Source organism: Pteropus alecto, unplaced genomic scaffold, assembly GCF_000325575.1.
Source record: "Pteropus alecto unplaced genomic scaffold, ASM32557v1 scaffold103, whole genome shotgun sequence".
In the NCBI taxonomy this organism is placed as follows: Eukaryota; Metazoa; Chordata; class Mammalia; order Chiroptera; family Pteropodidae; genus Pteropus; species Pteropus alecto.
The window spans coordinates 3,323,387-3,345,954 of record NW_006436288.1 but is presented as its reverse complement, the minus strand read 5'-3'; the positions used below and the strand labels follow the sequence as shown (position 1 = coordinate 3,345,954).

Below are 22,568 nucleotides of genomic sequence, written 5' to 3'. Positions count from 1 at the left end.
GTGTTAAATACTAGTGTGTTAGATAAGTGTGTTAAAATGAATTAAACTTGAGGATGTGAAACTGCAATATGACAGCAATATCTACAAAATTTTTTATAATTAATACAGCAAGTTCACATATAAGAATTTATCCTAAATACTCTCAATTGTACACAAACATGCAGCCAAAATGATGCTCAAGTTTTTACTTCTGTTTATTTCTTTAATGCTTCTTGGAAACTTTGATGTCTATATTATCTTTAGTCACTGCATGTCCTATAATTTAGGAAATATACTTTATATTAAGAAAAAAAGTTTTCCAATATGCCTCAATTTTTATTTTCTGAACTCAAAAAGAAACAAAAATGATTTTTTAAAAAAAAAAACCTTGAGCCTTTAGCAAAAAGATTAGACATTTATTTAAGTTACCTATGGCTTTTAGTTGTTAATACATGGAAATTTTTCAAATAGATGATTCTTGGCAACTGTATGAATGAATACTTAAAGATGCAATTTTGACATATGTTTTAGTTTTACATTCTTATTTGGCCTATGTATCTGTTAGAAGACAAAATTTGTTCTCTTGGAGCAAAAACTTTATCATATTTTATAAAAATTAATTAAGTGCAAGAAGCCACCTACCAGTGCTCTGTGATACCAATTTACTAGAGCAAGATGACACGGTTGCCGCAAGGTTAAGGTTCTTCAGGGAGCTTCACAGCACTCATGAGGGAGAGCTGGAAGACCTGGAGGAGGAGTGGACAAGCTAGGAATCTTGGTGGACTTCTTGGTGGACTGTGGGTACAGAGGTGGCTGCTTCTACTCTTCCAGTGCCATCTAACTGGATAGAGAAGGGGATCAGCAAAGACATTCCTAAGAGTTCCTGGAACCATCCTCCTCCTGGTTTTCTATCCAATAGGCTTATCTCTAAATATTCTTGAACTTGAGTCAGGTTAAACTGTGTATCACCTCCAGTCTCCACTATGAACTCTAAGCCCAGCCTGTGGTGAAGATTGCACTGCCACACCCTCTGCATGCCCTGGAGGAGAGGCCTAGTCACCATGGGTTACAGTAATATTCAGCTTTGTAGACATGAGCTACTCCAGAAGAAAACTGGGAACTCAAGCCATCAACACCACCATGTATTGAGATGTAACTAGTAGTTACAGGAGCTTAAAGGTAGAGAAACACAATGTGCTCTAGTCAAGCTGGAGAGAGCCACATTTTCACAAGGGAGTATATGAAAACTCATCTCTTTACTGCCCTAGAACCACCCTTGTGTTCAGAGATTCCAGTCCCAGTGATGACATTTATTCACTATGTGAGCAAGTCACCTAATCTCTCTGTAACTTTTTTATTTTTTGAAGTGGAGATATTTATATCTATTTCACAGAATTATAGGGACAATTAAATGAGTCTCTAATGTAGGTGAAAGCATATAACACAGTGCCTGACATGTATATACTCAGGAAATACTCTTTTCTCCTTTCTTTTCTCCATTCTTTAATGTTTCTATATGTTGCCATAATCCTACTGAAATGAATTTCTACCCCTCCACCCATTTAGACCTTACTTTATTTGTTTATTAATTTATTCTTTAGTCCATTTAGTGATGGTTATTAAGTGCTTGTCATGTACCAAGAAATGTGAAGATGACAGTGCCTACTTTATAGAAATAAATAAATACAAAAAGCAATGTAAAAATATAAAATTTTCCTTGACTACTCCAATTGTAAGTGATCAATCATTTCTCTGGTTCTTTATGCCACTTTCATCATTATGGCAAAATTATCTTGTAATGTAATTAACTTTTCGAATGCCTATGGTTCAACTCCCCAATCAGATGTAAGTTCCATAAGAATGGGCACCATATCTCACAATTTTTGGACTCTGTTCTCCTTTATTTTTTGTCTTATCACGGAATTGATATCAAAGGAAACAAGGCATGCATTATAAAATTTATTCGTAAGACTCATGTGTCCTTTCTCATTCCCTGCAAATGATCCTATTCCTAAACTTCACCCCTTCTCTAGTCTTCAGCCCCACCCATGCCCCACTTATATTTTCCAGATGGATGATCTAGTTTTCTCTTTCACAAAAAAAGTAAAGCACATTGGATGAACATTTCTCAAATTTTCTCTCCTGTCTCTATCTACTTATATCCTCCCCCATTCCATCTTCCCCCATTCCATCTTCCTTCTTGCTTATCATTACACTCTGTCTCTTTTCTGGATCTGATTTTCTCCCAACTTCAGATGAATATTGCTTTCTCACTTATTCACTCCTGTCCCACAACCAGTCCTCAGTATTTTAAGCCTTTCTCTACTGGCTCCTTCTTCTGAGCAAATAAGCACGACACAGCGTCTCTAATTAATTAAAGAGTAAGAAGGAGAATAGAGGAGGAAAATGAAAATAAAGAAAAGAAAAATTATTCCTTGACTTAACTTCTCCACTAACTGCCTTATCTATGTCCTAAATTTATAGCCAGGCTTAGTTCGAGTATACACAGCATTTTTAATAACTTTCTCCAAAATTACAAAATGAATATGGTCTCAATACAAATGTCTTAGAGAACATATTTACAAGCATTTTTTATTTTTGTATATTTCTTGAACAAAATTTTAACAGCAGAATACTTTTTATCATATGACAAAATCATAAATTACTTAAGCAATGTTATAATTGAGCATGAAGGTTGTTTCCAATTTTTTATCATTATGAATAATGTTTTGATGAATATCTGTGTATGTACATTTTTGTGCACATCTCTGATAATTCCTAGTAGCAAAATATAATTCCTTGGCCAGAGACCACAATTTGGGGATTTAATAGACTTAACCTAACTTGAAAGATGCACTTAACATCTATGCATCTTTCCCTGACATTCACTCTTCAACCTACTGAATTCTGGCTTTCACTTCCATTACATTACTGGAAATATCTGAGTTGTTCCCCAGTTTCCAATTTCTAAATTGGTCTCACTAATCCCTCTAAAGCATTTGCCACCACTATCTATTTTTATCCTCATTGAAATTTTCACCTCTCTTAGTTTCAGTCACATCACCATCTTTTGGTTTCTTTCTTGCAATTCTGTGCCCCTACTCCCAATTCTGTCTTTTCCACATTGTTTGTGCTGCCCATTAAAGTTGTTATACTATTCTTGGCCTTCTTTTCAGTGTATTCAATCTTCCTGGGCAATCCCATCAACTGACATATTAAACTACCACCTAAAAACAGATAACTCCAAAAGCTCTACCTCCAGTTTAGAAACATCTTTCCTTAGCTCCAGGCCAGTATACCCAAATGCCAACTGGATATTGCCTTCAAACTCCATATTTCCAAAACTGAACTCATTATCTTCCCCCTAAATTTGTTCCTTGGACTATATTTTATATCTGTTATAATGACTCTTAGTTGCCCAAGCCAGAAATCTTGGGGCGACCTCCACTTCTAGTTACTCACCAATCCTACCACTTTTCTTCTGGGAGTTCTCCTTTCCTCTGAATTGTGCCTGTCATAACCCATAACACATTCATTTACAGAGCACTTTCTATAAACCTTGAGCTATGATCAGCCACTTTTTACATTTTTCTGTAATATGTTATTCTGTGGTCTTAGGTTTACTTCATGTTCACATTGAGAACTGGGTGTGTGTGTACACAACACAAAAATCCTTTTTGGAAAGAAGAAAGATATAAAAAATAATTTGTTTACACTCAATAAATGTTTGTCGAATTGAATGAATGAATGAATAAATGATGGCATCACTGCTCCTTAGCAAAATGCTGAAGTAGGAGTTATATGGTTCTTGTCCTCCTTTGCTGCATTCCTTCTATTATTCCTTCCTCTCTCAAGGTATTCAGCCTTTCATGTTGACCAGTCTCTTCTGTGAAAGGGAAAAATGATCTGTTAAAAACTTTCACCATGAGATGTGTGAGACCCCTCCCAGGAATATCTGCATGTTGAGAGGTCAATGGAGTTGCACAGTTAACAAAAACAAATGAATAACAAGTGCAAGATAATTTAGGATTCATCAGAGGATGTCTGCGACAATCTCATACTGCCGTGTATGGAAGAAACTGAATTTTCATGATATAGAAGTAACTATAAAAATACTTATTTTGATTTGAAAAATATATTAGGGAGATTGCAGTGTTTGTCATCTACCATATAGAAACCACGGTGTTAGCTCATCTTAGTTCCCAACTCAGTGACATGGGCTATGTTGTGAAAGTCAGTGGAATGGAATCTCACCTCAGTGGGTAAAAATGAAGCTACATTCCCATTGTCTAAAATGGCCCTTGTGACACACGGTTTTTATGCCAATAAGCCATATATTGCAATCTCAGAAACTCTGCCATTCTTTATTCAATAGTTTAAAGGAGAAACAAAATTTTTTTCAGACTTGCCAATTCTGTGCACAGTTCTTGTATTAAATCATTAAAATCCCTTCTTAAACCTTTTCAGCATTTCTGGGTACTTATCTGAAGAAACCCCAAACACTAATTTGAAAATACTATGTTCATTGCAGTATTATTTACAACAGCCAAGATATGAAAATAACCTAAGTGTCCATTGATAGATGAATAGTTAAAGAAGATGTAGTACATACATACAATAGAATATTACTCAGCCATAGAAAAGAATGAAATCTTTCCATTTACAACAACATGAATGGACCTAGAAGGTATTATGCTAAGTGAAATAAGTCAGACAGAGAAAGACAAATACCATATGATTTCACTTATATGTGGAATCCAAAAATCAAAATAAATGAACAAACAAAACAAAACAAACTCAAAGATACAGAGAGCATTTTGATGGTTGCCAGGTGGAAGGGAGTTTGGGAGGATGGCAAAAAAGAGGAGGGGACTGGGATGTACAAATTACCAAATTATAAAAGTCATAAGGATGTGAACTACAGAATGGGGAATACAGTCAATAATATTGTAATAAATATGTATGATGTCAGATGGGTGCTGGACTTGTCAGGGTGATCACTTCATAAGTCATACAGATGTCTAATCACTATGCTATACACCTGAAGCTAATATAATATTGTATGTCTACTGTAACAGAAAAAAATCTAAGTTATTTTTAAATATAAATAAATAAAATTAAACTAAAAATTTTAAACAAAACAACCTTTTCAGGTACTTAAGTAGATTAAAAGAAAAGTACAGGACAGTTTGTATTTCAAGAATGATATAATACTCAGTGGCTTAGTCTATGTTTTATTTTTTTCCAAACTTTAAGTGGTCCTCCGTTTAATGTGATGAATAATGTGCTCACAGTAATGCTGGTAGGCACAACAGTCTCCCATTTTTTTCAGGCTGCAGGATTCCCCATTCCACAGAGCTAAGATAATGTCTTCATCGACATACTGGGTTCTCCCCAAACATCACTGGTTCATGCAACATTTTGTTTCATAGGTGAGGAAAAAAGGAAGTTCAGGGTACGATCAGAGCAGCAAGAGACTGGTCTTTGAAGTATTGTGACATTATTTCACGAATTGCACATCTCAATCCAAAAATATTTTATGGTGTAGACACTATACATTTTACCTTTTTTTTAGCATCTGCTAAAATGTGTTTTCTTTTACTCCTATGAAGACATTAGCATGAAAAATTGAAGTGTTCCCATTCTGCTATACAGTAATACTTCCTTTCATTGATATCTACACTTGCTACTGTTGCTTTCTAAACCAGTAATATCTGATGAATGACATCACTGAAGGCTCTGCTTCTTTTATCCCCAACAACAAGATGTGGCATGATGAATGCAAATACATTCTGCTTCTCTTCCTCCTTTGCATTTCTTCCCAGAAGTATCTCTTCCAAACAAACTACATCATTCATTTATCGACTATCAATTGTGGGCAAGGAATTTATATTCTTCTCCAATATTCAATTTTCTTCCAGTGTCTTTTTTTTTTTTAAGCAGGGGTGGGGGGTGCTGGTGGTAGTGAGATTCTAAGGGGTGATCAAGCATTCACTTCCAGCCAAGATGAATAAGCAACCAGACTTACCCCTCTGCGTGAAAAAAAAAAAAAAAAACTAAAAAAAATAATAATGATGATACAGGAAAGGAGAATCCAGGTAGAGCCCAGAGGTGTCCTTGAATTGAGGTAACAGAGCAAGTCTAGGTAGGTCACCGCAGCTAGAATTCATAAGGAAGGGCAACCAGAGAGGAGAGAGCTACAGACAGAGCTCTAGAGATCTAGAGTGAGTCTCCCTGGAGTATATAAAAATTATGCCCCATAATAGAATTCTGCCCAAAAATAACACAGGTGATGGGATTGGTAGTAGACAAGGATATTTATATAGTTACTATAACTGTATTTTGTATATTCACTAAGTTAGAGGAAAGACTGAACATGTTAAGTAGAGACATGAAAATATATAAAAGATACAAATAAAACTTCTGGAAATTAAAATTACAATGCCAGAATGAAAAATGAACCATATGGGAATGACAAGAGATCAGATGCTGCAGATGAAAATATTAGTGAATTTTTAGACATAGAATAAGAAACTATCCAAAAAGAAACACAGAAAGAAAAAAGACTAAAAAATAATGAACAGATTTTCCATGAGTTGTGGAACATCTTCAAGTGGCTAAATATACATGTAATTGGTATCTACAAAAGAGAGAGGGCAGATAGATAAAATATTTAAAGATATAATGATCAAATTTTTCTGAGTTTGATGAAAACTATAAACCCACAAATCCTAGACGCCAACAAATACCAAGTACAATATACATGAAGAAAACTACAACAAAGAACATCAAAACCAAGCTGCTTAAAACCCATATTTAAAAAAAAAAGTTTTTAAGCAGTCAGAGGAAAAAAAGTCACATTATATACAGAAGAACAAAGATAATGAGGATAACGGACTTCTCACTGGAAACAAGACAAACAAGAAGACAGTGGAACAGCATTTTTAAAGTACTTGGAAAATAAAACTGTCAACCTAGAATATTATATCCAGTAAAAATATCTTTCAAAAATGAAAGCAAAATATTTTTTAAATGCACAAGCTAAAATAATACATTAGAAACTATATAGATAATATATAAACTATTTTCTTATTATTTAACTCTCCTTGAAAGATAATTAGCATATAAAGCAGAAATAACAAAAACTGTATTGAATAGAAGACATCATTAGTAGTTAGGAAAATGGAAATTAAAACCACACTATTAAATACCATTATATGCCTATTAAAATCTCAAAAATTAAAACTACTAATGGAGCAGCTGGAACTCTCATACACTGCTGAAGGAAATGTAAATGGTAAAACCACTTTGAAAAACAGTTAAACAATTTCTTTAAAAGTTAAAATATACCTATACCAACTATTCTATTCCTAGGTATTTACTTAAGAGATATGAAAGCCTATCTCCACACAACAACTTGTACACCAATGTTCACAGCAACTTTATTTGTAATAGTCAATAACTGAAAAACAACCAAAATATCCATCAACAAATAAATGGATAAACAATATGATATATCTATATAGTGGAATTCCGTGGATAAATATCAAAATAATTATGTTGAGAGAAAGCAGTCAGACCAAAAAAAATAGAACATATATATAAACATCTAGAAAATACAAACTAATCCATATTGATAAAAAGCAGATCAATGGTTGGGTATTGAATGGGGTGAAGAGGGGCTATAACAGGTAATATATACATGCTAAATTATATTACTTTAAATTAATATTAAATTATATGTTTAAATATATGCAGTTTATTGTATGTCAGTTATAGTCCTATAAATTTGTTTTTAAAATATAAAAGAATGGCACTAAATATAAGCTCTGAAGCAGGGATTTTCTTTTCTATTTTAACTGTAGTATCACAACTATAAATGAATGACTGACACATACTATATACTTATTAAATATTTCTTTAATTCAAAGTACTAGAAAAGCTCTCTTGTAGTTACAGTCATCACATACATCTGGGCCATGTTGTCTTTCCATAGGACCTTGTGTGCAAGATGTCCATTCTATTACGATACGCTCCTACTCTAAATTTTTCCTAGCCAAGTTAGTGGAATTCTGTCATCTACGAAAGCATTAGTTCGGCATCAGTTTTCTGACTCTTTTCACCTGGCTACTGGGGGTTCTTAAATATCAGATATTTTTAAATATCATGTGGACTCTTATTTGCTTCCAACATGGAAACAATACTCAAGTGTGGTAAAAATTGCTCATTGTTTACCAAATACTCATAATCCACTTCCATAATGTAGAATTGTCTTTGGAAATAGGTTGCCCTGTCACAGATTATATTTCTCAGCCTCGGGCCCTGCTAAATAATATGTATGGTCTAGTACAAAGTAAAAATGCAGAACCCTTTTTTAATTTTAATTATTAAGAATTTCAAAATAGGATAGCAGAGCATTAAACCCAACATGGAGTTCTTCTGAGCTTGGGGTCTTGGGCTGCACACGCCCACGTAGCCATACCTGCTCAGTCTCCACTGCACATAGAGTAGGGGTTAAGGAAGGGTATGGTTAGTCCTTGCCAATGCAATGTGAGCAAAAGTGGTAGGAATAATTTCAAGCCAAGATGGTTAAAAAAAAGTGTGCCTCCTTTATCCCTTCTCTTCTGCCAGCTGGATATCAATGGTCAGAGTGAGCTCAGATGTCTGTGTCGAGTGTATCAGAGCCTCCCTCACTTTAACTAGTACCAATCAAAAACTTTGAATGTTACCTAAGTAAAAAATAAATGTCTGATGTGATAAACCCCTAAGATTTGGGGGGTTTCCTGTTATAGCAGTTAGCATTACCTTAACTAACATATTAGTTGAGGATATAAACTCTGAGCTAAAATCCCTTAAATTCAAGGAAGGCAGAGGAGTCCACTGTTGTGCTCTGTAAGCTTCAATTTCCAATTCTCCTATGCTTAGAATAACTCTGGACACATAGTAAGTCTTCAAAGCACATTTATTCATTCATTATTTCAACAGATAGTTTCTGAGCCCCTTCCATGTGCCAGGTACAGGTACTAGGGATTCAACAGTGCACAAGACAGTCGAAGTCCCTGCCCACATGAAACTTACATTTGGGTGAAGGACTCTGTTGAACAAATGAATGAAAGAAGGGATGACTATGTTAGGAGAAAGATAAACAATACTCAGGTCATGGTGAATGGTTTTATTTCTCAGAAACTGTCATGATACATACAGAATCACCATAGTATCCATTAAGACCATCTTATACCACTATAGGACTTAACCACCTTTGAGCAGCAAATGCCATAGTAAATGAATAGGTTCTAAACCATCATCCAGTAGATCTGCAACCATCCATGGTGTTGGGAGGAGTAGTAGAGAGTGAGGAGAACTATTTATTCTCTTCTTAACCCAAGATCAAAGACTGAGAAAGATATCGATTCAGAGAAATCTATTTTTGCCCACAAACTAGATTCCATTCCACCTAGAAGTACCATTACCCTTAGAAGATAGAGTACCAGCTCTCTTATCATAAAAAAGTAATTTGGATCTTACTGTAAAAATTTTCCAGAAATAGCTATAACACTACTGTACACTAATGAACTTAAAGCAGTAGATAACGAAATGTTTTATAGTAGCGCTTTCAAGTTCAACATCTAAAGTGAAAATCATTTAATTACTGTAATTTATCTTATATTTAAGTAAGCAATTCTAATGGCAAATTTTTTACTTTGCTACATGCATAAACTATACCAAATAGCTTAAGTCTCAATTTCCTCAAACTCAAGAGATTTCTGAAGGTCTTGACAAAACTCAGACATAGCCTTTTATAAGCCCAGAGTTTTACCTTCCCTTTCCTCATATTGAAAACCAATCACTTCAGCCCCAGGAGAAACAAGCTATGCTAGAATGTTAATGTTCTACTCTGTCTTTTTAATTTTGCAAGTACAAAATGCACAAATAATAAGCATGCAATTTGATGATCTATCTCAATGGGAAGATAGCCATGTAACCACTTCTCAAGTTTTAGAAAAATCTTAGATCTCAATTCTCTTGTATTCCCTCCCAATCATAATACCTTCAGTCATTCCAGAGGTAATCTATATCCCAACATCTAAAGCCATAGATTAGTCTTATCTATTTTTGAATCTTACTTAAATAAAATTCTACTATATGCATTCTTTGTTCACCCAACCTTTATTTTTAAAAACTTTTAAACAGAAAAATTGCAAGATTATACCAAAAAAACCCATATATCATTAACCTGGATTTACTAGTTGTAAATATTTGGTCACACTTGCTCAGTCTATCTCTTTCTCTTCTTAGATAGATGATAGATGATTGATAGATGAGAGATAGATGATAGATAGATGATAGATAGATAGATGGATAGATAGATAGATAGATAGATAGATAGATAGATAGATAGATAGATGATAGATAGATGAATTATTAAGAAGTAAATTACAGATTGTGAACACGAAACCTCATTTTTAAATACTTCACCAAGTCCTAAAATAAAGCCATTTTGCTACATAATTATAATATTATTGCACTTAAGGAAATTAACAATTTCATATTGAATATCTGATATCCAGTCCATATTTAACTCTCCTCAATTATTCCAAAAAATGACTTCTATAAACTCTTTTTCTAAATAGTATTCAGTCAGGTCTCACTCATTACATTTAGTTGTTAACTGTTTCTTTAGACTTTTTTAATCTAAGACCTAAATCCTACTCCTTTTTTCTTCATGACATTTCCTTTTTGAAAAGTCATGATCAATTTGTCTTTTAGAGTATCCTACACTCTGGATTTGTCTATTTCTCTATGGTGTCATTTAACTTGTACCTCTATCCCTTGTATTTCCTCGACACTACAGATTAGGTTAGAGGCTTGATAAATTCGAGTTAAATATTTTTGGCAAGAATATTTTTTAGAAGTCTATTCTGTCTTTACATCTATCCAATACACTTTCATATTCATTCTTCTCACATAATTTCCTCCCCAATTTTCTGTGGCTATTTCCAAGAATAGCAATAATTAAGCTCCAGGAACCCTTCAGTTAAGCTTAAGAGGTTCACAGAAAATAGGAAAGAAAAGCTTGTAAATATATGCATGGCAGTTTGACTGAGATGGCCATAGCATCATTTTCATTGAGGTCTGAGTTCCCTGACTCTCATGATGGCAAAATAGAATCTTCAATTTCATGTAAGAAGGACAGTATACTTTTTAAAATTATAATTGTTGGAAGAAGTAGCCAAGTCAGTTTTTGCAGTTACTATTTATTAAAAACAAACATTTGCCAGTGCATTTCATGTCTATCAGCATCAAAAAAGGCAGAAAAAGAGAAGTAAAATAAAATTAGAGAATCAGTGGGGGGAAAATAATAGTCTTAGAGAGGCGGCTTTCAAACTTTTTAGACCATGACTTGTAACTAAGTATATATGAGTAATATAAGGTTATAAAAAAGATTTCATAAAACCATACTTATCCTTAAAACGTGTGAGGAAACTCTGGTATTTTATAACCTAGCCTGTCATTATTTTTTAAAGAAGAAAAGAATCTGTGTTTTATCCATTAAATTTTTATAACCCCAATGGTTGGTTCATAACGTAGAACTAGGTGGAAAATGTATTAGTCTAGTTAGGCTAAGTGTTTAGCAAACAAATGAGGAGGAATTAGAGTAACAGTAGTAGCATATCTCAGAGAATTATCTGTTATATTTTAATAATTCAAATCAATTTTCTCCTATAGCATCTATAAGCTATAGTATCTTGTAAAGCTCAATTGGAGTCAAAAGACTTTGGTTTGAATTCTTGATTAACTATTTTCAGCCAGATTACCTTGAGTGGTTCTTTAGACTTTTCTGGGATTGTATTCTTTCTCTGTGAAATAGAGATAATACCAACAAATTCCTTACATTGTTGGAGAGATTAAAGGAGAAAGGGAATATGAAAGGGCCTGGCACAATGCAACAAGTGAATGCTGCGTTGTGGTAGCAGGAAGTGAGCTCGAAAGCCATAGTACAACTTCCCTTTGCTTGAAGAAATCAGAGTAAGTAAATCAAGTGAGTTTTTGGAATCATTTTAGAGTGCGCCCCATCTCGTTGATAAACCATCACTTCTGGTATTTCAGACCATCTAGAGAAGAGTTAGGTTAGACAATGAGAAGCACTGGGCAAAAAAGATTTTGGTGTGTATCTACACCCTCTCTAATTCTTAATCTAATTCTTAGATTAAAAAATAGTGGAAATTGGCACAAAGGACTAGCTCAGATTATGTGGATTTACTGCCATGAAAATAATAACTAAAAACCAGTAAAATGGTTTAAGTTTGTGCTGGTTTATTCCTCTAAGCAAATGTGTCTCCCTTATCATGTGTTTTAATTACTCCTGATGTGTTGCCTATCACATCGCAAGCTTCTTCAAAGGGAAAGGAATAAGCAGTTGTCATAACAACAAAGCTCTTCATTACCCTGGGAACTTTCGACAGCTTTATTTAAAATGAAGGAGAAAAAAAGAACCCTAACCAATTAGCTTTATCAGTCTGATTCATGTTCTTCTTAAACTGATAACAGTGTTTCCTGAAGAACTTACAATTTGATAGGGAATGTGTCATGAATATTTATGGTAACATAAAACTCAGAAAAAAATTGGCAAGCTAATTATCACTTGGAAGGTGTTTCTGGTCAAATTCCTGCCCAGTGATCCATTTGATTTTTAAAAATGACTTATTAAACAAATCAAAGCATTAGTGGGACTTTCGCCAATATCCACCCATTGGACAAGAACAGCAATGAGACCTATTTAGGTTTAAACTTTAAAGCTAAGGCTTCACCTCAGCTAATTTGATTTGCACAACTTTGGTTAAACCAGAAATGTGCTTGTCTGCCTTCCACCTTTCCCTCTCTGTGCCAGAGATACAGCGAAAGTCCCCAGAGAATTTTAATTCTGCCCTTCTCAACAGAATTAAGAAAGCAGATGTTTTCTTCTGGCTACAGGAGATAAGACTGAGAAGTAATTATTGTTCTGGTCCCAAGTCCCACAGGTGTTTTCATTCCTACCCTGTGACCACAGGAAAAATAAACAGTAAATCTAAAAAGGTCTAGTTGGGGTGCTCTTCAACTTCAGACTTGAAACCAAATGTTTGAATATCTCCTGCAAGTGAAAAGCTATTCAGGAGTCAGCAAACTTTTTCTGTTAAAAAACTAGATACTTTTTTTAATTTAGTTTTTTAATTGAAAAAATGATTTAAATTTTCCCCTCTTCTACTTCCCCCCTCCCTGCTTCCCAGATATTAACTATTTTTGACTTTGTGGAATCTGAGATTTCTGTCATGACTACTCGGTGTTGCCACTGCTGAGTGATGCAGCCATAGAAAATACATAATCTCATGGATTTGATCTAATTTGTTCTAGCTGACTCAAAAGAGTTCCCAAGAAACTAGATATCTACCACCAAAGAACAAGTACATAAATTCTTTAAATAAACAATAGTGAACCCTTGAAAAGCATATTCCCAAAGGTTTTTTGCATATTTTATTTCATTTAATCCTAAAATAAGGATTACTCTAAGAGGCAGCATATCATTTTTTTTAAATCCTGCACATGAGAAAACTAGATTTGGGTGCTCAAGTAACTTCCTTGTTTTTCAAGATCAAACAGCTGATCTCTAGATTTTAATTTCACCTTTCCACCACACATCTAATTGTCTTGTAAACAATGCACTTTATACAGAACAAACAAAAAAAGTATGAATAATAATTTCTAAATAATGCTCTATGAATAAATGTAGTTAGTGCTCAAGAGAGTGAAAAAAAAATCTATCAACACACCTCAAGCTCCATTGGGTGCCCCATGATACTAACTCAAGCATTAGACCAAGCTTTTAACAACCAGAAAGCCAGAAAATGCTGCATCCAGGCCCAAGGGTCATTTACGGAATTAACCATATAGGCTAGTTCAGTGTAAACTGCCTGCCTTCCCAAACTGAAATGAAGAAGGACTTCACCAATTGTTGGAGGTCAGAGAGGGAAATCCACTCAAAACAATCTGTACTAAATCAAATGCAGGAGCAGTTATTGATCAGGATTGGAACATACTTAAAAGTCTATATATTGCAAGGATTCTTAAGTTACCAAAGATTGTGCAGGCAACTATGACTTAATTATGACAACTATACAAAATCAGGATATTACATGAGGAAACGCAGATGCACCATCTGTTTAGAAAACATGATTCGACTGATTTTTTTCACTAGACTTTAGCCTTGTAAATATTCAGCTCAAATAAGAGTCTCCATGAAAAATATTTCTGATGGAGCACCTGTAAATGATATCCTCCATATCCAATTCAGTTCAATTCTACAAGCATTTACTGAATTGTCTCCTAAATGTCAAACACAGTAAAATAATATCTGTCTTCAGGGGGTTTATACTGTTAGGAATAAGAATAAAACACATACATAATTAGGTACATGGCAGAATTTGATGTAGGAAAAGGTTTACTAGTATGCGGGTTCAGAGAAAAAAAATATCTGGAGAAAAAAAGGGGAGATTTCATGAAGAAGTGGATCAGGGGATGTTTCAAAGTGAAATGGCAGGAAGAGAGGGCAGGTGGCTGTCTTGCCTGACACATAAATTGGCATGAACAAGGAGACTGGGGCCAAAAATTGAATGGGGGGTTAAGGGTTTAGTTGGTTTAGAATTTGCCACAGAAGTTAAAATGAAGTTCGTGGACCAGATTCAGACTGGAAACTTCATTTTCTTTTTGGATTTACATGATATATATTTTTCTTTTCTTGTTAAATGAAGCCTCTGGATTTACAACCTGACCTAATTTTGCAGTTTACTCAAATCCTTTTTCTTTTTTCTTTCTTTCTTTCTTTTTCTTTTTTTCTTTCTTTCTTTTTTTTTTTTTTTGAATTAATCCCCACATTCAAAAGTTGGAAGCTTCACATAAAATTTAGATTTCTAGCCTCTCTTAAAAAATTGTAAGAACTAGCAACCAGAGGCACCATACCAATACTGCATTTCAACAGTCAGAGCTGTGTGAAAGCTGACCCTTAGACAGGATGCATCCTTTCCCATTTGTGTGGCCCCCTCCAGATCCTGTTCTGGTTATCCACATGCACTAGATAGGCATTTGATTTTGTGACAACTAGTCCAGAATAAACACATGAGATATCTTCTAAGAACTTGAAACAATTCAGCTATGATTAGGAAGGTTCTTAAAATTATTCTGTTCACTTCAAAAAGACGTAACTGACTCTTAAGTTATAAGGCATGAATTAATGAAATAGGAAAAGTAAATTGAGTCATCTAAATGTGTAGAAGATTGGGAAAGATATTTGAGTTGCCTATAAGCTGAATATTGTTCATTTGACTCAATAAACAATGATGAACAACTGAAAGTTTTTGTTCAGAGGAGTAATATGCTTATAGCTAATTTTGGCTTTTTCAAAAGATGTTAATTCTGACTAAAATAAATTTTAAAATTTGTATACTGTTTCAGCAAGTGAACAGGTTATTTTATGAACTATGTTGGAAATAAAATACTGTGAAGTACATTTATATTTTGATTTATAACTTGGTTGACCACAATTTGAATCACTTGTCTTATAACTCTTTTTCAATACTCTGTATGAATTTCAAAACACTTCCCATAAACTCAAGTATAAATATATGTGGAACCAAATCATTAAAATACTTTTGTTTTACAAGTTGTGTGCTTGCTTACAACTTTCCTTTTCTTTATACCACTTACAGGCAATTATTTCCAAATAAAAAATAAATCATGCTGAATATATTCCAAATGAAAGGCAATCATTTCTGAGATATGTATTATAAAATTCTTCACATTTACTGTTGCCTTTTTTTGCAGTTCACTATAAAATGCCAAAATGTCAGTTGATTACAAAAGGAATTTGAAGTTATTTCTTTCATAACATTTATATATGCATAGTCAGCCTTTTGAGTAAATAGTATCTGTTACAAGGTTTATTTTTTATCCTACATTTAAAACATTCGTTTTCTTTACATATTCATAAAATAAATTCAGTAATTTGTGACAAAATATAGTTATCTTTTATTAAATGAACAAAGGTAATTTTAAGCACCTTCCTGATGATAATTAGATTAGTTCTAGCTTTTTTACAATTTCTAAGACACTGTGGCACTGAATGAGCACATTTCATTCTTTAGCCTTTTATTTTTTTTTTCATTGTTCTCCATCCTATTACCTCTCCTCTCCTAAGGTTATTAGTCATCTCTCTCTTTAAGATATTATATTTATAAAATTTTAAACACTGCACTTGGGCTATTGGCCAAGAATAAGTCCAGCAGTAACTACTAGTTATCTATCAGCTAAGGTTATTTTTTATTTCTATTGCCACTGAAACCATTTGTCCTTAGAACTACAGTCTCTTTAGTTTGTTACAAATGAGCTTGAATTTTACAACTATATATGAATTGCACATACTTTTTTTCCTGGATAAGGTCTGCCTGATGACAAATTTAAAAATAATCTCCTCTTCAAAGGCAAGGGATCTTACTTGAGCCAACAAATGCTTATCCTTGACAATAGAACTGCAAAAGAAGACTATAATTATTTTGATAATCATTGGGTTTCTGTAGGAGATGCTCACATATATGCACACATATATGGTTTTTGTGCCATTCATGCCTCATAAATCAATCTGGCAGGTCCTTATAATCGCTTGTGCTTTTCACATCCGAATCTCCTTTGTTTTTCAACGTCTCCTTGTGCTGAAATCATGAGATCATGTGTATTATTCCAAAAGTGTTTCATCAAGGAGATATAAACAGACCTGCCTATATTTTCCTTGATCTACAATGTGATTTCTTTGCTTAGTCTACTTGAAGTCATAGTACCTTCTTTTTCTGTACCCCCTTGTATTACATGTTCATATGAATTTGCTAGGAGTTATCACCCCAGTCCATTAAGCATTACTATTTTCTAAGTTGTTCCTTCTATATGAGTGTCTGTGTTTCACATCACATTTTTCAAAAACATTAATCCCACTAATTGAAACATCATTATTTAAAATAATTCTGTGTATCATTAGTCAGCAATTTTCTTTTCACATTTTGTGCTCATATATACTCTGGTAGGAATCTGGTGACAATTTTGAGAGCCTAACAAATAATTGCATTAAATTCCAGAAATGTTACTAGTGTTGAATTTCCTTTATGTAGTCATTTGGATCTCAACTTATTACTGCTTAAGGTGTTAAGTTCATCCAGGATCACTGGAATTAGGTAATTTCTACATCATTGTGACCTATAGAGTAAAGCTGTCTCTATGTGAAAGAAATCAAAAACTCTAAATTATTCACAGTAGAGATAGACAGTGTGACATGTTAAATTTGTAAGGAACATCATCGATCACGTATCATAAATAGCCTTAGTACATGTCTTACAATTGTGCCTTGTATTGCCATTCAACTCATATATTTAACTTTTTATGTCTTGTCTCTGCAATGGATACTAAATGTTTGAGAACGTGAAATACTAGTGTGTGCATGTGCATGCGCTTCTTGAGATTTCTCAGCTTTTAGCACTATATGGTGTACATGATAGAGGCTTAGAAACATGTGAAGAAGGAGGAAAGAGAGGAAAAGAAGAGGAAATAGGCAATGGGAATAAACTCCCTTGAATAACACCAGGATGGGAAAACACCAGGATCCATGGCTTACTGATCACCCTGCCCACCACTGGTCAGTAAAGTGTCTACAGGCAAGGAGAGAAGTAGATTGGGAGAGGCAGTCCAATCATATAGTGTTTGTGCCTTTTGGAAGGAAAAAACTTAATGCTATTGTAGAGAAAAGGAAAATCATCAGCTTTAAAGAGGCTGATAATTTTATTTCATGAAATAAATAATATATATAAAGTATGGTTAGATAGTTGTAGCTAGATATTAAGCAGATTTTCAACAGTCACTCAGTACATAGCAAGGACTCAGAACATGTTTGCAGGATCCATTAATAGTAATACCTCACCATTTGTATTAACTCAATCATATGCCAGTCACTGTGCAAAGGGCTTTATGTGAATTATCTATTTTGAAAAACTCATTAAATTGATATGAACAAGTAAACAATCATTAATATACAAATACTTAATGTATATGGTTTACCTTATTGAATTCTTGCTATAACTCTATGATCTGAGTACTATTATAATCTCTATTTGTACATTTATACAGATGAGGAAACTGAAGGTAAAAGCGATGAGTAACTGACCCAGGCTTTTACAACTGGATGGTAGGTGGCTGTGCAGAGTTCAAACCCAGGTGCTCTAACTCTAGAGCCTGCACTTAGGCACTACTCCAGAACTCCAGGGACTTGGTTACCTAAGTAATATGCCTAATTAAGACAGAATTATGCAATTCTGTTGGCTCGTTCTTACTCATGGTAGGCACTATAATGTTAACTCTTAATACTTGAGTCCTGTATATAACGATATCCAAAAGAATGATATAGCCTTGGGAATTCATTAAGAGTTTTCTAGGGAATGCCTAAATCCATACACAAGAATGAGAGCTATATACATTTTGCTATTCTTAGGCCTAATTATAGACAACGAATTATAAACACTGTAACTGAAGATGACCTACCAGTTCCTCTTTGTTCTAGTTCTAGTTCTTTGTTCTTTGTTCTAGTTTCAAATACTCTCTGCAAGGTGTCCTCATACTAGTTCTACACTCTTCTGCTCTAGGATTCTATTTCTGGGTTTTGAGGTTTCTGGAATGAATTCTTGGTCTTTTCATTTGCAAATGCCTGCAGTTCTCTTTAAGTTTCCTGGGGGTTTCCTTCCATCTAAGAGATAGAGTTCTAGGTGCTTACACTCCTCATTTTCTTGTTTTTAGTTTAGACTAGTCTGTCCTGCTAGAGCTCTCTCTGCCAATTACTGTCTGTTAGGCAGATAGAATCAAAATGTAGATTTTAAAGTCTATCCTAGTTGGCAACAAGAACAGCTTCCTATTTTGAAAACATAGTTCCCAGTGTCCCATGCCATAATACTCTGTCAGTCTACGCATCCTGTTGGAAGCAGTGGCTCAGACATTACTCTTCAATCATTTCATACCCAGTATCATGTGAGCTCTATATCTACTTTGTGATCCAGCTTTCACGTCCTCAGATCCTTTCCTTGTGTTCCTTAGGACTAGCCTTTACCACTGGCCTATGTCAATATTCCTGTCCTTTGTCCATCCCTTGAGATTTCCCAGCCCAGAAGAGAACAAGCCCTGGATAAGCCTAAATTCCAATTCATGGACATAACACTGTCCATCTCTTCTGTGAATATTTCAACGATTCTGCAGTGGTTCTGGTCCCTTCATTTACACTGAGATCATCTTTCATTAATCTTTTGGGTATTACAAAAATATGAATGCTTTATTTACCCCAAATGCTTTATTCTGAAACGTGAGTGAGAATATTTGTGATCTAAACTAGAGAAGCTTCAGATATTCAACAAAAATTTTAACAGCTTCAATGTATTAGAGAAATGGCCATGAACCAGACAAGCAAGAGCTCTGCTCTCCTAGAATTTACATTCTATGACTTTGTCATTAGTTAATATCTATCAACTACATTTTATATGGAAAACATATGTTAGTTGTTTGGAGTGGCCAATAAGTAACATCTCTTTCCCAATTGAATTCGGAACTGATTTAGAGATAGAAGAGATAGGCACATGGAGATCAAACCAACGGCTTTATTATTGCTAAAGCTGACTGGAGACTAGGGCTTTAGATTTGCCTTTGTAGCTGAATTTAAAAGACTCATTCCCTTATTTATTGGTATAGTTTGACAGCTGTGGGCCATTTTCCCCTAGAAGCAGAGCCCTTACTATAGGGCAGAGGGCTGAGAGAATGCATGCATCCCGTGGACGTGTTCACTCTGAAAAAGAAAAGTCCAGAAGAGGCTGAGTTCAGCATGTTTGGTTTCTTCTCCTGAACTAACAAATCAGAGTAGCTGAAGGGAGAGGCTAGGAGTATTGTCCTAGCAGAAATCCCATAACATGAAAACATGTAACCAGAGTGATTATTTATGAAAATAGTAAATAAGACTCTGAAAACAACTATAGGTGAGTTAGGGAAAACTCATTTGCCCCTGGAAGACTTAAGATTTATTAAAATTTACTAAAAATTCCCTAAGAGTTGTGGGTTGACAGGTTAACTCATAATGATTTTGAGAATTTGTGCCATATAATGGTTTCAGTAAATGGTCATAATACTAATGGCGACTTTCATTTTGAAAGCAAAAATTGCAGGTGAAGTGAAGATGAATATCAGAGGTTGTCAGCTTTCCATTCACAACTGAATTAAAATAAACAGCAATTTAAAATACAGTCTTATATAACAATAAAGAGTAATTATGACAGTAATTGGAGGAAATATTTTTAACAAAGCATTACACGTAAAGACAAGTTGTTTGACTAAGCCTATCACTGCAAATTCAGTATCGCCTTCTTGCAGGTTTGGATTTATTAAACTATTTTCCAATATAATCTAAAAAGAAACAAATGGTTTCTAAAAAGAAACAACTGGTGTAATCAGCAATAAGACCTCAAGTAACTCCGGATGACAACTCTCTCACTCTGGAGGCTGCTGCAAATACACAAGAGTCAGTCATATTCCAAAGCTGTTGCTTGTTCCTAAGAGATCAGGTCACACTGTTGAGTCCCCCAATTTATTTAAATCTGTTATTTTATTTCAAGTGCTAATTCTCTCTCACAACAAACAGAGAATTCTCTCAGATGCAATTATTGGCATTACAATAGATAATCAACAGAAAAGCCTAAACGGCGAGCTAGGAGTTGCCTTGGTTACAAACCTGAAATGCTTTTGGTATTATAGTTCTAGCTATGTTTCAAAATTTCCTAAAACACCCCAAGAACAAAGTGTTGCATTCTTTTCTTTGTGGTCCACCCAAGTTACTTTTAACCAATATGATAGCCTAGGCACATACAGATATTTGTATGAGGTCTCTTAAACAAAAACCCTACAAAACAAGGCTTTCGTTCACAGCATTTCTATATACATGTTCATGCACTTTCAGAATAATGAAAAGGAATCAGAGTTATTGTTTCGTGCTAGAGAAGCATATTATTATACTTGCTCTATCCACAATCACACAATGCAGTCATTACTCTACATTATACACTCATCAATTTTTTTTAAAAAGCAAACAAAAATAAATCACCTTGTAGCCCATCACTATCTCAGTTTCAAAATGGCATTTTCCCTTTTGAGTGTGGATTGAGTAGGGCCAGTGGAACGGTCAAAAGGTAGACCTCTATCAGGGCTCTGCTAGTAATTTTTTTGTTTTGTTGCTTCCCATTTACTTGGGAAATTAGATTTTAAAAGTTAAGATGATTATTCAGATAACGATCTATTAATATAACTAGCCGTTTAGAAAGCATAGAAAAATCCACACTATCTTTCACGGAACATCCTGTTGTTAATCAGGCTGTGTTAGTGGTCAGAATGATTGCTCCTTTCACTCATTCATCTTGGTTACAGGAGATCGTTTTGTTTATTTCCAAAATATCATATGTATACCCAGATGACTTATATTTCAACTACCTCAATGAAGATATTCAGAAGTATAAATGATAGCTATCATTTATTAAGAACTTCATATATGCCAAATCTTGGCATATTATAGAATATTTAACAAATATTCTACTATCTAAACATTATGATAATTTTATCACAAAAGAATTATTATCCCTATTTATAGTAAGGCAACTGAGGCTGACAATAGCGCTCGAAGGGATATTTTTTTTAATCCAAAAATGTTTTTTCTAAGGAGGTAGAATGAATGTTCAAGAGTCAGAAAACTGGATAAAAAAAAATTAACTCTTCTACTTAGGGCTGTGTGATTATTGGTAAGTTACTTAACCCTCTCTGTCACAGTCATTTTATCAGTAAAATGGGGGAAAAAAAGAGAAATAGGATTACAGTAAGAACTAAGAGTTAATACAAGTAAAGCACTTAAAACATTGTCAGGCAAATGGTAATTATCCAATGTTAACTTTTTAAATATTTGGAATATTGTAAATTTCCCACAGTGGTTAAGTTCTAATGTTTCAATTATATTAATATAGTTATTTCCTATATCTACAGTAAGTTTATTTTTATCAGAGTCATTGAAGTTTACAAAATATTAGGGTGGGTAAGAAGTATTTCTATATTGTGCTTAGCAGAGTTAGATAGACAATAAAATTTTAAACAAAAATGTATATTATTATTTTGGGATTTATATACTTACTAAGATTTACAACTAGTTTAAACTTTTCTTTGTTCACATAATTACCCTGAGACATCAAATATCTCAGCCAAAGCCGACACTATGCAAAACTGTCACCAGCATACCTTGCTGTTCTGCTGTCCACTCTCCTAGTAATTTCATTTATCTTCCCCTCCATTTCCATTAGAATCTATCTCTGCAGGTTTTCTTCTATATCAAAACCAGTTTTCAAATCTTTCCATTTAAAATAAGCATGCTGGTTATTAAGCTACTGTCTTTCAAACTGAAATCCTTCTCTCTGTACTTTATGATGGTAAGGGTAGGACCTGGCAAAAACTTTCTC

General features: G+C 34.1%; 1 protein-coding gene across 1 annotated transcript in view; it reads right to left on the bottom strand.

Annotated features, from left to right (window-relative positions):
• Positions 1-2,545: 2,545 nt before the first annotated feature.
• DERA (deoxyribose-phosphate aldolase) overlaps positions 2,546-22,568 on the bottom strand; it is a 137,709-nt gene continuing 117,686 nt past the window's right edge. Inside the window, exon 9 of the mRNA XM_025047414.1 lies at positions 2,546-3,865. Coding sequence (XP_024903182.1) covers positions 3,839-3,865 — 27 coding nt within the window. The 3' untranslated portion in view covers positions 2,546-3,838. The remainder of the gene's footprint in view (positions 3,866-22,568) is intronic.